At 32.7% G+C, this 18,232-nt stretch overlaps 1 protein-coding gene across 1 annotated transcript; it reads left to right on the forward strand.

Moving 5' to 3' along the window:
* The first annotated feature begins 4,517 nt into the window (after positions 1–4,517).
* LOC115963639 (probable boron transporter 2) lies at positions 4,518–10,746 on the forward strand. The gene is made up of 12 exons (XM_031082731.1): positions 4,518–5,845; positions 6,094–6,176; positions 6,277–6,469; positions 6,541–6,679; positions 6,903–7,068; positions 7,352–7,518; positions 7,636–7,809; positions 7,949–8,044; positions 8,533–8,670; positions 8,752–9,071; positions 9,483–9,753; positions 10,197–10,746. Exons 1-12 carry the CDS (start codon positions 5,742–5,744, stop codon positions 10,494–10,496), a joined length of 2,151 nt encoding a protein of 716 aa, XP_030938591.1. The 5' UTR covers positions 4,518–5,741; the 3' UTR covers positions 10,497–10,746.
* Positions 10,747–18,232: the final 7,486 nt, after the last annotated feature.

The following is an 18,232-nucleotide window of genomic DNA, read 5'->3' on the forward strand; positions in this document are numbered from 1 at the left end:
TATTTTATAGAAATTTTCAGCCCGCGCAACAGTTCAATGGTTATTGCTGAAACTATAACCAAAAGTCACTTTTCAGCATATTTTCAAGGCAGTAAGGACTTGGACATAGCAGTGAGCCATGGCGGCTGCGAGATGCTGTGACGGCTACGAGATGCTGTGGAGTCTAGATCCAGCAGATAAGCATGTGTGACTTTTAATGGTGGTGTGCACGTGAGAATCTTCTTTGCATGCTAGAGATATTTTGTTTGATGCGAAGAACGAAACTTGGCTCTGATACCATCTCTTGATTTTTGTTGAAAGAATTCAAAATTTGTGTTCAAATTCAAGCCCATAATGTCTACTTTCTAAAACATTGAGCCCGCGTCTAAAAATTCCCTACGGTTCAATGGTTATTGTTGAAACTATAACCAAAGGTCACTTTTCGGCATGTCCAAATTGACGTAAACTTTACTTGCACTTGTGGTGTTAAGATTCAGTTTGCCTTATAAAAAAACCATAAAACACATTGAAGAATTTGTTATACACATTGTTTGCTTTCTAAAACATTAAGCCCGCGTCTTAAAATTCCTTACAGTTCAATGGTTATTGTCGAAACTATTTTGAAATTAAAATCTCTATATTTTACAATTCTTCTATTTAACTAAATAAAAACATAAAAAAGCTACTTATTTTTATGTTTATGTTTATTTGTTGATAATCCAAAAAAAAAGAAAAAAAGTTACAAGGTGCTCGAGCTTAGTGAGCTCGAGTAAGTTAAGAACATATAGAAAATGTAATTCAATGGTTGGATTTACAAAATATGAATTCAATAATGAGTTATTGGGTAGTTTAACTTGCGTCTGCTCGTTTTTAATAATTATTATTTTCATCAGAGATTTTACCAGTTAAACTAACCGAAACCTACATTTTTCTACTTTTAATACTTCACTTCCTATGACTGATGCGAATTAAGAAAGTACATATTACTGCCTCAAAAATAATATCAAGTAAAATAAAATCTTATTTTTTAAGTGCTTCATCAATCACCATCAAAATATATACTTTTAACATATAATGAATTTTTATAAACATGATAGGATTTGAAATTCATAGCAGCTGTTTCATGAAGATTGGTTTTTTACAGTCAAGTCAAAATACCAATATACCAAGGACATTTTGTGCCTTGGCTATATGAGCTCTAGAAGCACATGACTTTTTTTTTTTTTTTTTTTTTTTTTTTTAAATTTTATAGAAAGACTAAAATTTCATTAAAAAGAATAAAATAAAATCAATATATATAAGTAGAGATCTCATATGGAAGTGCACGAGCTCCTGCCATGTGGCGTTTTAATATTGCATTTAGCTTTTTTAACCTCTTCTTATTAAGTTGTTTTTTCCGTTACCTAAAAAATCACGTTAAATTCTTTTTACTATTATCTAAAAGATGGGTTGTTTTTGAAAATTAAACCAAACCTTATGAAAAACCCAAACCCACTTATTCCCTTACATATTATGACCTAAGCATGATCCTTTCCCATGTGTAGATGAAAGTCCATACCAGAACCCACTTACAAACTCTCTTTCTTCTCCTCATGCATAAATGAAACTTGAAAGTCAAGACCCTGACTCACTTAGAAGCTCTCTTCCTCCGTATAAGCTTCCCTTCAAATTGCACACACCCTTCAACTTACTTACAAACAACGGTTTGTAGTTCGGGTTCACTGATCCTATTTGACTAAACCAATGTTCCTACTCATTTTTCAAGTCTTAATTCAACCCTTTAGTGTAAACAAATGGAGATGTATGGTTAAGGAAAATATACAATTACTCTAAAAAAAAAAAAGAAAAGGAAATATACAGTCTAACCTCAACAGTCCACCACTTTATTTTCGCTTCCTCTTCCAAAACTTCTCTCTCTCTCTCTCTCTCTCTCTCTCTCTCTCTCTCATTTTGAGTGCTATATTAGGATTCTCCAAATTGAAGATAATATTTAATCTTACCAATGGGCTACACATTAGAAGGATTGTCTACTAAGATAACGAGCACTTCTCTTGCTGTGTTACAGGAGTATATCTCTTAGGTACTTCAGAAGCACGGTGAAAAGTGCTCTCTTATCTCACATTTATGGTATGGTCCATTTATTAAATATTTGGTGGGGTCTATCATGAATGTGAGAGGAGAGAGTGCTATTTTACTATTCTCTGAGAGTACCTAAGAATTTTCTGTGTTAAAGAAAAAATCAAATACTATGTGATATGGCAAAGTAACCAATAGTCATATTGCATTCAATTATATTCATATTAAATTTTGAGTCGTTTGTGGTGCTATGGTACTAGGTATGAAAACCAATTTGTTAACGACTTTTGATATGTTCCTACAACTGATTAAGAAATTCACAACAAGTTCGATCAAACTGTTTATGTGCCTTCGAATTGCAAGTTTTTTTTTTTTAATTTTTTATTTTACCCAAATTTATGAAAGTGGTAGGTCCATCATAAGCATAAAGATGATCATAAGTTCAAATATTGACAAACAATTGAGATACCGCGTTAATAGATTCTAATAGTATTTGTCCTTTCTGAAAATCTAAACAATTTATAGGATTCTAGCCACAAATATTTGGCATAAAATCTATGATGCAAAAATAATTTTGGTATCCCACAATAGAAACTAGAGAGGACTATAAAAACTTTTAGTTAGATGCACACCAAATTTTTTTTTTTAAGTCTTCCTACATTATTTATTGCTTTAGTTTGAGACCAGTATAATTTAATTATACTTTTTATGCAAAGCTTTTGAGACCAATATACTTTTAGGCAAAGTTTTCCTGTGCATTGCACGAGTTTTCGACTAATTACATCAGTTGAGAGAGCCTCTTCTAAGAAACAATGACTCTCCTCAATCCAAGCTACATAATGCTCAATACCTAGAGCATATTTTGCTAAAAAAATGAGTTAGTTGATTACCATTCCTACGAGTATGAGAGACCTCGAAATGACGAAACTCATGTGACAAAGAAATAACGCCAAAGGTAATAGTAGCTATCGATGATGGAGGAAGAAATTTTTTGGCTAGAGAATTCACAACCACAAGAGAATCACCTTAAAGCACAAAGTCTCAAATACCAATATCCCTCGCAAATAAGTTGCCTTCCTCAAATGTATGGATGGAGAAAGTTCCATCAAATTTAGCAAATGTATTGCTAAAAGACGTTATCAATTAATAAAATCTCTTTTATCTTTTTTCTCAATTTTTTTATTATAAAAAAGTTAACAGTTCATTGATTTCAATGAATTTCTTTTTATTTTAGGTGAAATTCAAACTCATATCCCTTATTAGAACATTCACACAAGGCTCAATGAATTGTTAGTAAACTTTCGCTTAAAAGTCTCACTTTTGTTACTTTAACTAATCTATTATTTACAAATAACTATATTAGCTTCAATACTTTACCAATATTCTATTTAAATAGTTAGACACAAAGAGAGAATTGAGAAAATTAATAAAATACATATATATATTTTATGTATTGAGTGAACCGTATTCAATAAGTGTATTGAGCCCATTGTTCATTATTAAGTGTCTTTTTTTTTTTTTTGGACCATTTATTAAATCTGATGCAAGAAAATTTTAGGTGAGTTTTGATAAAATCTTAACTAAAAAATGTGGTTTTTAAGGGTATGCTGTTAATGCTCTTATAGACAATAAAATCAGTGGAGCCAATTGAAAGCCATTAATATGCTGTGGCTTTGAGGAGGAAGGCCTATGATTGAATAATTTACCTACATAGTTCTATTATTTTAGTACAATCTTCTCATATGGGGTTCAAGAAAGTAAAACTAAAATCCTTCTACAAATGTCAAGAAATGCATAAAAGTACTAAGATTTATAGAGGATTTGGATCCGGTTCAATTACCTACTCCCAATCACATAAATTTTTACCATCTTTATTTTTTAACTTTACTTTTTAACTTTTCTCAATTATTTTTCAATTTTTTTATTTAATGGTTGAGATTAAAAGTTACTTTTTTCAATTTCAATCTCAACTATTGCTATTGCATCAGATACACTTGATCTCAATTCATTTATAGAAAACATTATCAAACCTTAAAAAATTTATTTTTATAGAGATTTAATCTATAATGTCCGCTTATGATGATTGCCTTTTTAATTATCAGACCAAAACACCAGTTAGTTTTTAGCGTAGTCTTACGTGAATTGAATTAACTCTCATACAATGGTTTTCTTATGATGTCTCTTGACTCTTGTTTGTTCATTATTTTCTGTCCAAAAAAAAAAAAAACTTATATTTTTTTCTTTTTGAAAGAAAAAAAAAAAAAAAAAACTGATATCTTTTCTGGGTAAGTAAGCATTAGTTTATTTCAGGTGAAAAAAATAAACTACTACTAGTTTATTTTTCTCACGGCTCTCTTTCTCTCTCTAATCAAATTGTTTATTTGTTTTTATTTTAATAATCAATACTGCCAAGACTTGAGAGAGATTTTATTTTATTTATTTATGCTTTGTCACACAGCACACTATCTCATTCACGCGAAAATCACTTCAACATTTTGCTGAGTTTGTTCTCTCCTTGCTCATCCATAGCGTCAGAGTTCAGAAGCTGTTTTGAAAGCATTCATTTTGAACCGTCTCTTACATTCCTGTCTTCTTTTTTTATATTTCTGTGCTCTCAGCTGATGTAACTGCAAGCCATACCTACTCTTCTCTCTCTCTCTCTCTCTCTCTCTCTCTATATATATATATACATGTGAGTTCTTTGTTGTTGTAGTTGTTGCTCAAAAGGGTCTTCTTTTTGAATAATGTAACTTTGATTTAGCTGTTCAAGTTGGTTCTTTTCCCAGTTTGGTTAATGCCCATTTGCTCATAACTGTTCTGAATCAATCCTGCTATAGTTTTAGTCATGAATTCTCGCTAAATTTCCAATCTTTATGTTAATGCCCACTTGCTTCAAACTGTTCTGAACCCATCCCAAAATGCAGTTTCTGGTAATGGGTTCTCGTTAATTTCTTGGTTCTTGCTCTTATAACCTCTGAAGTCTAGAGCTTGACACAAATTTCACCAATTTTGGCATGTAGAATTTGTACCATGTAGTTTAATCCTTAGCATTCTGCTCCAGTTTGTTATTATTAATGGGAACAGTTGATGAATAGGAGGCCACTTTGATAGATAGGAGAAAAGGGAAGGTGATGGATCTGAGCTTTGCCAAAGTCAACTGTTTGTTCTGATCTGAGCATATATGGGGAGTGTCTGTGTTCGTTAATATGGAACTTCTCAATTCATTATGGATTTCATCCGCTAATATTAATATACTTGATTCTTTATAAAGATATGGAATCCAAGTAGTTAGGTTCATTACTTACTACCTTTTGTTCTTCTTCAAAGCAATATACCCCAATTATTCTTTACACTAAAATGTAAAATTCTTCAACTTTATTCATATGTTTATATTATCTTCAAGGGTCTGTTAATGACTCAACATTCTTTTGTCCTGCCTTTCTTTCACTGCCAATGTTGAAGAAGAAATCTCTGCCTCTCTTCCCTTAAATTATGTATTTACATACATATATTATATATATCTTCTGTTATGCACGTTTAGTAACCATGTTGGCCTCTCGAGTCCCTTAAATTTGAACTTAACTTAAGCTTCTTCGATATCATATATTGCCCCAGTTACTTGTTACTCAAACAAAAGCTAAATAAAGTTTTAGTCCTTTTGTTGTTCACAAAATATTTCACTTATCATGGAAGAAACATTTGTTCCCTTCCGTGGAATCAAGAATGACCTCAAAGGAAGGCTTTTGTGCTATAAACAAGATTGGACTGGTGGTATCCGCGCAGGTATCAGGTATGCAACTCTTGCACTGCTCATCCCTTAATCACAAATAGAATATTATGTTGTTGTTTAAAGATATTGATTTTACAACTGCAACTCCAAAAATTTGGGACTAAGGCTTGGTTGTTGTAATCGGAGTAGCTATCACAACTTCAAGACAATATTGTTTCTGGTCCATGGACAATGTTCAATTTTTGCCTACACTGCTACTTCTAAATATATGTCATTTGAAGCTATAATAATTATTTTCTGTCATTTAGGATCCTGGCTCCAACAGCATACATATTTTTTGCTTCAGCAATTCCTGTTATATCTTTTGGGGAGCAGTTGGAGAGAAATACAGGTCTGATAGATTTTCCTTTTTTGGTGTTGCTAACATCCTATTGTACTTTGTACTTTGGTATAGTTTGCTAAGACATGCTTTGTTTGATTATATGTTACAGGAGGAACTTTGACTGCTGTGCAAACTCTTGCATCAACAGCACTTTGTGGTATTATCCACTCAGTTATTGGGGGACAGCCTCTACTCATTCTAGGGGTGGCTGAGCCTACAGTGTTGATGTATACATTCATGTTCAACTTTGTTAAAGACCGGAAGGATTTGGGGCAGAAACTCTTCTTAGCCTGGGCTGGATGGTAAGGTTATATGAATAATGCAAAGGGATTGATTTTTGGTGATATTTTAACAATCTTCATTGGGATTTCAGGGTATGCGTGTGGACAGCCTTCTTGCTCTTCTTGCTGGCTGTTCTGGGTGCATGCTCTATTATCAATAGGTTTACGCGCGTTGCTGGCGAATTGTTTGGTCTGCTAATTGCAATGCTATTTATGCAGCAGGCCATACGGGTGAGTATGCTTTATGATTTTACTGTGTAGTGAAAGTTTCATTTTCACCAATGAGGACTCAGAAGTTTTCGAAATAACTGTTTATTTGTAAGTTAGTTGGAAAACATCCAGCGTGTTGAGTAATTCTCATTAGTTGAACTTTTCCTCAAATAACTCAACATACTAATTTTGTTTATAAATATTTTTTATGTGGTACCTTCAACTTTGGAATTTCATACTACAGGGAGTTGTGGAAGAGTTTGGTATACCCCAAAGAGAAAATACAAAACAGACTGCACTCCAACCATCCTGGCGATTTGGCAATGGAATGTTTGCCTTGGTTCTGTCCTTTGGCCTTCTTCTTACGGCATTAAGAAGCCGAAAAGCCAGATCCTGGCGCTATGGGACAGGTATGAGGAGTTTTCTTTGGAACTCTTGAATATAGGGTTAAAAGATCATTCACATGTGTCCCATTTTATTAGTTAGCTTCAATTGGATAATCTCTCTCTTGTTGTCCTCATTAGTATATGTGAGGTCATCTTTTCAATTTCTTTTTATGGATTCAGTGATTTTTCTCTCTTTGAAGTATTTTTGTTACCTTCTCTCAGGAGAAAGCAATATTCTTTCAGTGTCTATGCTGTTCACTTAATATCTGATTAGTTTCTTAATGGTAAATGTGATTTGAATTTATAGGTTGGTTCCGGGGATTCATTGCGGATTATGGAGTGCCACTTATGGTGCTTGTATGGACAGCTGTGTCTTATATACCTGTTAATGATGTCCCAAGAGGAATCCCGAGGAGGCTTTTCAGCCCAAATCCATGGTCTCCTGGAGCATACTCAAATTGGACAGTCATTAAGGTGTGGTTTGCCATATCTACTAATATACATTTCTAGCATCTGCTTTCAGAGGGACCCAAATTTTTTTTCCTTGCATCTGAAGATTGTCTACAAACTCATGCTTGCTTAGTTGTGCAGGACATGTTGAATGTTCCTCCATTATATATAGTTGGAGCATTTATACCAGCAACTATGATTGCTGTGCTTTACTACTTTGATCACAGTGTTGCGTCTCAACTTGCCCAACAGAAGGAATTCAATCTGAAGAAACCAGCTTCTTATCATTATGACCTTCTTCTTTTGGGTTTCTTGGTAAGTTGTTTCCCCTGAATATCAAATTTCACACATGTAATTATGTCAAGAGTCTCCATCTCAGATTGAATAAAAGCATTTACTTTATCTTGTATCTAGGGAAAATTTTCATTTTAGTTTTGAATTCTTCCCTTGCCAGGTCATATTATGTGGGCTTATTGGTATTCCTCCTTCTAATGGTGTAATTCCACAATCTCCTATGCATACAAAAAGCTTAGCTACCCTAAAACATCAGGTAAGCTCCTTAATTGGGTTCTGTAATTTGATAAATCTCATTTTATGAGAATAAAATCCCCCTATTTTTGTTTGCAAGTTTATCATAGAATTCAGATCATAAGACTAAAATCTTAGCCTCTCTACGCTGGCAAACCAGCAGGACCAGAATCTAACCATTCTAAAGTTTCATTCCAATGCTAATCATCTAATAATTTGAGTGCTCAATGTATTTTACAAATTAGGCAGTTGGAATTATCTGTCTATGGACACTTGTGTTCAGAAACTCTAATAAAAATCCTTCTTGTCTTCCAATTTTAATTTATTCTATAATGAGAATGATCCCTCCTTTTCCTTTTTGTGTGTCTGTTGAATTTGTCTTTGACTGATCCTTTTCTGTTAGTTTCTCTCTTGGTCCAATGTATAGTCAAATGTTTGGTTAGTATTATTCTTTTCTTGTAATGTAGAACCTAATAAATACTCTGGGCCCTTTTGTTGTCCATGGAACAGCTTTTGCGGAATAAGCTCGTATCAACAGCCCGGAAAAGTATTAGTAAGAATTCAAATTTGGGTCAATTATACCAGAACATGCAAGAAGCATATAATGGAATGCAGACTCCACTAGCCTACGAAACTCCACCAGCTCTGGTAAATTTATTCATTTACAATTAATTAATACAAATATATTATCTTTTCCTTTTTCTTGTCTTAGATCTGAGTTTCAATCAGGGACTGAAAGAGCTGAAAGAATCCACAATTCAATTGGCCTCTAGTGGTGGCTACATAGACGCCCCTATTGATGAGACAGTTTTTGATGTGGATAAGGATATTGATGATCTTTTGCCTGTTGAAGTAAAAGAACAACGCCTCAGCAATCTGCTTCAGGCATCAATGGTTGGCTGTTGTGTTGCTGCAATGCCACTTCTCAAGAAGATCCCTACTTCAGTTCTTTGGGGCTACTTTGCTTTCATGGCAATTGAAAGCTTGCCTGGAAATCAATTCTGGGAGAGAATATTGTTGCTTTTCACCGCTCCAAGTCGAAGATACAAGTAAGTTTATGCTCATACTCGCAGTTGCTTTTGGCATTTGGTACAAATTCTTAAATTTCTTCTATACTTTGAGACTTAAACCTCCAAAGACATTTTTTCCTCTTCACATGTTCTTCACTATCGATCCCTTTTTTCTCCTCTTTCCAGAATTTGGCTTTATAATACCAAATATCATGTAGCATTGTGTCTTATATCATGTGTGTGCGAGCTCGTACATACTTGGTCATTCTATTGGAAATGCATTATATCCTTCATGTAATCCAGAATGGTTCACTTTTGGTTTTTCATTTCTTAAATCATACCTGCGGATAGTTTTTCATATATGTAATAAATTAGTGTTGGACTTATTATGGAACATAATTCATCATTATTTTTTTAATAGATGCTGATAATGATTATACAATTTGTTAGGGTGCTGGAGGATTATCATGCAACCTTTGTCGAGACTGTGCCCTTCAAAACGATTGCTACCTTCACCTTGTTCCAGACAACTTACTTACTTCTATGTTTTGGCCTAACATGGATACCAATAGCTGGGGTCCTTTTCCCACTGTTGATCATGCTTCTTGTACCAGTGCGACAGTATGTGCTCCCTAAGTTTTTCAAAGGAGCCCATCTTCAAGACTTGGATGCTGCAGAATATGAGGAAGCCCCTGCCATTGCCTTCAATGTGTCATTTCAAGTATGTTGTCTTAACCATTCTGGTCATTTTAGCCAGACCTACCAAAAGATCAGTTTTTTTTTTTTTTATGAGGAGAGATCAGATTTGGATTAAATATTTTTTTACATTCTGTTTCGCAAGAGTAATTCCAATTTGGTCCTGCTTCTTGCCAGTATTGTGCCCTTGATGAATTCCAATTACAAAAAATGTTAAGAAGTCATAGTTAGATTTCATCTAGGCATTTGTTTATCCATGTTGTTTGAGTTTTTACATTGGTTCATCTGAGCAAAAAACATTTGGATGAATTGTGGTACATGGGTTCACAACATAATTTGAGAAAAGAACATCAAAATGCATTAAAACATATCTAGTTACATGAGTTCCATCCTTGAAAACAGGCCTTTATTAGCTTATCTTCTGAAGCTTATCTACCCAGTCTTGATTTTTTATATATATACTTGCAGAACCAGGATCCTCAGGCAAGAGTTACCAACTTTGATGATGGGGAAATTCTTGATGAAATTATCACAAGAAGCCGTGGTGAGATCCGTCTCACTCAGAGTCCAAAAGTAACAAGTTCAACCCCTACTTCACTAGAGGATATAGGACCTGCTCATAGCCCGCGGATATCGCAGAGAGTATACAGCCCCCATGTAAATGAACTAAAGGGGGAACATAGTCCCAGATTGAAGGGAAAAGGACTTGAAGCAAAGCAAACTCCCAGTCCTGGGCCATCTATTCTTGGACAAAGTCCCCGTGATTAATTTTCAAGCTAAACCCTATATTTGTGAATTGTGATTATGGTGAGGTTACTTGTCAAAGGTGCTCGAGAGGTCCTGTTCTAAATACCATATAACCAAGTGTTATATTGTAGATGTTTGTCTTTTCTTTCTTCTAACATTTTAAAATGGTAGGTTCGTTGCCAACTTGTCATTCTACTCTTCCTCCTATCTCCTATATGGGCTGGGCAGAAAACATAAGTCTGATAATGGAAAATACATCTATTTATTTTCATCGCTTCCGTTGGTAGGTAATATTATATCTTTACACAAGTAATATTCATTATGCTGGTGGTAATTGGATTAAGAATAGAAGGAATGCAGGAAAGATCAATATAACTAGCTAGCTTTTGATAGGGCTCTATATCTATAACAGTACAATAATCTAATAATCCAAAAGAAAAGTTACAATTGTGTGTTTCATGAACCTTTATCTTCTATTATCAGGAGAGTAACCAATGTTCATCAATCTAGTGCCCCATCCTTCCCTTGGGTTGGACAATATTCAGCACTCATCTGATATGTGCATGTCAAGTACTTTAATAATTACAGTATCACTTTATCTGAAAGTCAGATTCTTAGATTAACAAAGATTGATTAAACTGCTAAATATGTTGTAGTCAGCAATTCCTCTATGGACTATTATTGTTTACTTTTGACTTGAGCTAAAATTATTGGAACACAAAATGAACTTTTGAAAAGGAGGACATGATCTTGATGTAGGCATGCTTATTCATTAAACTATTTGTAGAACATGAGAAGATAAAGCAAGACATGGGAAGTTTTTCTAGTTCATTTTCTTCTTCTGTTTAATTGAGGAAGCTGCTTTCCATTACCGAAATTGGTTGGACTTTCTAGAATCTATTCTTCGCTATATATTGATCTACAATCAAATGGTGCTGCATTGACTTCTGGATACCTTGACAGGAGAGATTAAATATATAAAAAATATTTAACTGACTTTAAGTAATTGAAGAAAAGAAAAAGAAGAGTAAGATTGCGTGGTGTTACTTCAATATGGTTTTGCACATTTTTTTTACTTGTTTTTTTTTTTTTTTTTTTTTTTTTTTTTTTTTTTTTTTTTAAATGTAAAACAGGTGATAAGAATGATCAAGGTTTCCACTGAAATATTTATGCATTGTGCCTTTTTTGGGAAACTTGGCATAAATTTACTTGGTTAAAACTTACTTTCAACTTCAAGTGAGTTTAGAAACATGGATTGGTTCAGGTGTCACCATTAGTGCATGTTGTAAGTGGGACGTTTATGTTATAGATGTTTAGATGATTTGAACATTTGACAGTGAAACCATTGACATGCGTAACAATGATTCAATTCTGACCATATTATTGACATGTTTTGGATTCTTCTATTTCTTTTAGACCGTGTGGTGGGGGGGTTGCTTGCTTTCTTTTTCCATGTTATCAAGAATGTTGAATTTATGGGACTAGATAACGCAGCATGAATTTGGAAGCGGATCAATAATAGGGCCATAGATATGTCATCTTCCAGGAACAGAAGTTACAGAACTAGACAAGAGGTGTGTACTATCTATTAGTGTCTTCTCACGGTTTTCTCTTTAATCAGCACCATGTTATTTGAGTGAGCCTTTTACTTGAAGAAAAGTCATTTCAATGCTGTATCATTTGCACTGCGACAAAGATGAAGTTCACGATGATCAGGCTTCCACTAGTGGCTTTAGGATTGATTAGGGTGAATCTTTCTCATATAGCAAAGAGAGCAATCCGCTTTAGCTTTCTATGCCATTGCTCAAACAGTTAGTATTAATGCCAATGGAGTAAGCCTACTACTACTAGTCCGCAGCTGCTTTTCTGTTCTTTTTCTTTTTGCAATATTTACAAATCCTGGATTTAATCACTCTGATCATTTGCAATTCTAATGCATCATTTACTTTTTCTTAATTCTCTCTTGCCTTCATGGATGCATCATTTTTAGTTCTTTCTTGAGATTATTGCTTAATGATGGTGTTTGAAGAAGTGGTGATAATGTCATTTGGTTAGAACACATTTGGAGACTGACTAGATAGGTAGCTCGGGAACACTAGTTAGTGGAATGCATACAATTCTTTCCATTGTCTCTACTATCTGCAACTTGATGTAGCATGCTAGATCCTCGTGTCACACTCAAGTATTAGGTGCCGAGGGAGATTGATGACCACTTAGATACCTCATACACGAGTCATGCATGAAAGTATATATGTTATTCAAAGGCCATTTTCTTCCATGTATATTATTATTACCTTTTACTCAAGGAAAAACTTACTGCTGGACACTTTCTTAATCTGTATTGATTTCATTCAACGTCCTTATCAGCCCAGATTTTGTCACGAACAAAATAGTGTCTTTGCAGCCAATTATTGTCTTTTGAAATAGACCTCACCTAATGTACGTATGAATATATTATGTTGACAATAGCAAAGAAAAATGATATAAAATGTTATTGTTGGGTGTTAGGTGATCTCAAATGTGAGTTTTTGAACCAGAAATTTAGAGTGATATGACAAGAGGTTGGTAATCTGCCTTTTCCCATATTGACTTAATACACATTCAATATAAAACTTAGTACACATTTTCGCAGTACTTTCATAATCCAAATTTACATGCTAATCCATACAATTTGGAATATTACAAATAACAATAACATTGCTGTTTATGGTTCTCAACTTCGTTAATTTGGTATTTTTCTTTAGAGAGAGGTTTTTCTGGAGGATAAAATAAATAGACAACATCAACCACCAAACCTTTTAAATTGAGAAGAAGAAAAAAAAACCATTTAAAAATTTTCATGTGCAGCGTACTGGCTCCTTTTGCCATGAAATTTTTTCATCTCAGTTGCATAAATGCATTAGAATCTTTATTGCCTCAAATATTCGGCTTGGAAGTTCAAAACTCATCACTATGTCATTTTGGGGATTTTTTTTTAAAATAACTATAAATTCGAAACAATATTATTAGTTGGGCAACTTTCCAAACTATTTGCATTTCTAACAATTCGAGTCTATTAGACTCGATTTTGCCATTTAAAAATGCACTTGAAAATCAAGTGTGAGAAACTCGAGTTTAAAAATCGAGTGTCTCACACTCGATTTTTCAAGTGTATTTTCAAATGGCAAAATCGAGTCTATTAGACTCGAATTGTTAGAAATGCAAATAGTTTGGAAAGTTACCCAATTAATAAAATAGTTTGAAGGTTTTAGTTATTTTTAAAAAAAATCCTCATTTTGGGGTTTATGATTCAATTTTTATGGGATTTTTAAAAGTTGAAAAAACTCAGCTCAATTAACAAATTTTGGGGTTTATGATTCAATTTTTATGGGTTTTTTAAAAGTTGGAAAAACTCAGCTCAATTAACAAATTTTGGGGTTTATGATTCAATTTTTATGGGTTCTTTAAAAGTTGGAAAAACTCAACTCAGTTAGCAAAACTAATTTTACGAGGTTCAACTGACTAGTGACTAACTAGTTGAGTTCCCGCACGATGTGTAGTGCAACTTATTATTAGTTTTCTCTAATATTTCGATAAGTTTTATAAAAAATCTTATAACTTAACTGATTGACACCTCAATTTCTAATAGAAAAATTTAGGATTCAAATCCTCACCCCCAACTATCGATGTACAAAAAAGATATTTCAATAAATTTCATTGTAAAAAATTGTAATTTTTAGTTATTTTATATATAGACAAAATAGAAGTAGTATAGTGATTTGATCATATTATATATGTGTGTTTACAAATTGAAAATTGCATGATTAAGTAGCTAATATAGATAGGTATGTTTCATGCCTACTAAAAAATGCATGTATCCTTAAATTTTATTTTATTTTTTACTTTCTTGATTGTGTGTTACTAAAAATATTTTCCCCTTTTTGTTGGACATGGTTTCAATTGTTGCAAAAACAACTAAATTTGAGTAAAAATGTCATATTTCAAATAAATTGTTTCTCACATAAAAAAAAAAAAAAACCGATTGTTTCTCATATAAATCTTAGAAAAATGATATTAAAATTTCATTATGCTTACAATTAATTAATTTAATAAAACAAACATTACCTTTCTAATTACATAGAATACATACTACAGTGTTAGTTCCACACACATATGCGCACACACACACACAAAAGAATTAGGAAATTTAAAGGATTAAGATTAATTTTAGTGAATTCATAAATATTTTATTTTTTTATGGCTTTTGTGATAATTATTGTCAAAGGAACTAAACATGAGTAAGAATCTCATATTCTAAATTTATTATTATTATTCCAACTAAAAATTATTTTCTATATAGAATTTATAAAAATAATCATATAAATTCATTTAATCTGTATATATTAAGAGAATTAAGAAAGTTAGTTATTGTTTTTTTTTTTTTTTTTTTTTTTTTTTTTTGTTAAAAATATCCCTAAATTAATTAACCAACAACTTAAAAATGGGGTTAAAATAGTAAATTAACAAAAAAAGTTAGTTATTATTTTTTTTACTGTAAAAAATACTCCTACCTGAAACTTAAAAATGGGGTTAAAATAGTAAATTGAAAAAAATAATAAATTTATATTTCTACGTTGAAATGTCTTACTGCTTTTAATAAATTCCTACTTTTATGTTGATTTAAATTCCTACTTCTATTCACTAACTCCCTACAAAATAGGATCACTCTTTTATTGGTTTTAAAACTCCTCAAATCTACAAAACTCACCCTAAGTATTCATTTTTTTTATCCAAAAAATAGAAGAGCCACGCGCGTGCTCAGAGGCTAGTATAAATAATTAATGTACAACAATAGATAATTAATATATGCATTTACTCTATTGGCTAATTCAATAAACTAATACTTTAATACAAATGCAAATTTTGTTGAAGTAGAAAACAAAATAAAGAGAACTTCAAGGAATGCATTACACGGCACAACCTCATACTTTCTAACATGAGATCCATGCTTATATATATATATATATATATATATATATATGTATATATGTAGGGACACGATTTTTAATGACTCAAGGATGACTTTGGGCTCGTATGTAAAGGGCTCGAACAATATGATTTGTAGAGAGTGGGTTTGGAAAGGCATGCCCTTGGGCACTGGGCAGGGGTCTGGTCCTGGTTTAATGAGAAATCATACAAAGGTATGCTTGGATTGCATAGCTGAGCCTTACCTTGGTGTGGTTTAAGAGGTTTGGCTCCTCGGACTTAATCCGAGGAGCATTACCTTCTCACCAGCCATCCTCTTTTCTCTCCTCCTTTCTTTTGGATCCCCCTCTTTTTAGCTCTCTTTTCCCTTTTATACTAGTATTCATTTCCCCTTCTTCATCTACGTGTCAGTTTCTCCTTATTTGGGGTGGTTACTCGTCTTATCAATCCTCACATCAGAGTGGTTGGGAAAAGCTGGATAGCATGGTATGAGTATGGGTTTGTCAGGCGATGGGCTCCACATTAAGGTGCTGGCAGCCTTCTCCCTTGTGCTGCTCTTGTACTGAATTTGTCCTTTTCTTCAGGCGTTTTTGTGAGATGTTGGGCGTAAAGTCGTCCTCGGCCACATCCTTGGGCCTTCAAAGAGCTTTCATTGCGCGTTCTTGGCAGTAGGGCTCCTCGGCCTGGGCTTTGGGCCTTTAATACAAAGTGGACTGGGACCTCAGATTTCGGGCCCCACAATATATCTATATATATATTTATTGATGTCTATGAGAAACACAAAATTTTAGTTTCCTTTTGTGAGGTTGGAAGAATAGAGAAGTGAACCACCTCAAAGATTTTGATGAACACAAATAAAAGCAGGACATTCCCTAGTTTAAAAGCGGAAAGTCTGCAAAATGAGAAGCCCTACTCACCAGGCCGAATACAAACCAGTGGGATTGGTTGGAAGAACTCAGACAGTCAAGCTAGTGAAAAAGATCACTGAATGATCACTTTTGTATTATTGACCCCATTCACGAAACATCAATGCTATTTTAGAGTTCTTTTTTTTGTTCTAGACTTCATCACACCTTTACCTATTTTGGCGATTGGCGAACGACAAATGTATAAATCTCGAATTGGGATAAATTAGAATTTCTAACATTAAACCAAAGAAATAAAGGCCTTTGATGAGGCTAATGATTATAATTATTATTTATATACAATTAATAGAAATATCTTCCATCCAAGTCGTCCTTATAGATTTTCAAGTTTGGGGCGCTAATATTTTTTTTTTTTTTTTTTTTTTATATAATTCTATAGTTATTAGGAGGATGAAAGATTTGAATCCTAAATGTCTCTATGAAAAATATTAAGAAGTATCAGTTGAGTTATAAGACTTTTGGTCATGACATTAATGTTAACCAAGCTTTTTTTTTTTTTTTTTTTTTTTTCATTACATTTTAATTGGTTGTCGTTTTAAGATAATTATTTGAATACCATGTAAAAATGTAACATTTCAACATACACATAATGTCTTAAAAAATTGCCAAATATGGTTTATCCGCTTTATTGATATCGTATTAATAGTGGGTTCTAGTTATTTCAATTGGTATTTATTTATTTATTTATTTTTGAGAAAGCAATTGGTAAAGTTTCTAATTGTTGAATAAGAGATGTGGAGTTCAATTTCCGCCTACACTAAAAACCCATTTGTTTCATTGGAAAATCTTATGTGGAGATAACTTTTTGCAATCCCCTATATTTGGTATTATTAGTGGGGAAAAAAAAAGTCAAAAAAAAAAATTATATCTTAACTTTCTTTATTTAGCTTGGCATAAGATAAAGTTATTTTTTGCCAAAATTTTCTTAAAAAACAACTTTATCTCACGTGATGCTAAATAAGGAAAATAACTTTATCTCATATGAAACTAAGTAAAGGAAACTAAGAGATAATTTTTAGCTCATTTTAAAGTCACTGCCAAACATTAAAAAAAAAAAAAGATAGCTTTTTAGAATTTTTTTTTTTTAAAAATGATTCATTTTCATGAAAATGTTAATATCAAACTGTTTATGAAGAGTTTGAGCTGAGTTTGGGAAAAACTTGTTTTTGCTCTTTTGTATAGCAAAAAAACAAATTCAAACCTATGTTTAAATTCAACTATTAAAAAAGTCAAACACAAGCATAATAATGTCGGTGTAAACAAGCTCGACAACATGTTCTCTCCACACTTAAAAGAAAAAAGCTCGCCAAAGGCTTTGTAACTGAATTGACACCTTCCCATGCACAAAGTGCTCGAGGGTCTAGAAGGGAAATGATTCGAGCTACAGGGTTAGCAGCATGTTATATTATTTCTCAAAAAAAAAAAAAAAAAGAAGCTCAAAAACATGATACTCAATTTTACTATAAATATTATTCTCCTTTTATATGTATATTTATCTAAAAACATTATTATATAAACTTGTGATTGGATTTTATAAATTGTAATGGATTCATATGATATCAAATTATTATTATAATTTATTGATAATATAAACAATCTATTTATAGTAAAATTCTTAAATAACGTAAAATGGTATAAAAATTTAGTGTAGTTTTATTATATATAGAAAAAGAATAAATTAGAAGCTCAAACTTGTTTGACAAGAAAATTATCTAAGCTTAAACACATAATCTTGCTCCGTCGGCAAATGTAAAAAATAAAATAAAATAAACAAATCTAAACTTTTAAAACTCACTTCCTCCGTACATTTTATATCTATTCACCCTTTCCGAACCTGCCACCTCCTGGCACACGTGTGTGTACCTA

This window comes from Quercus lobata, chromosome 10 (genome assembly GCF_001633185.2).
Source record: "Quercus lobata isolate SW786 chromosome 10, ValleyOak3.0 Primary Assembly, whole genome shotgun sequence".
NCBI classification, from domain to species: Eukaryota; Viridiplantae; Streptophyta; class Magnoliopsida; order Fagales; family Fagaceae; genus Quercus; species Quercus lobata.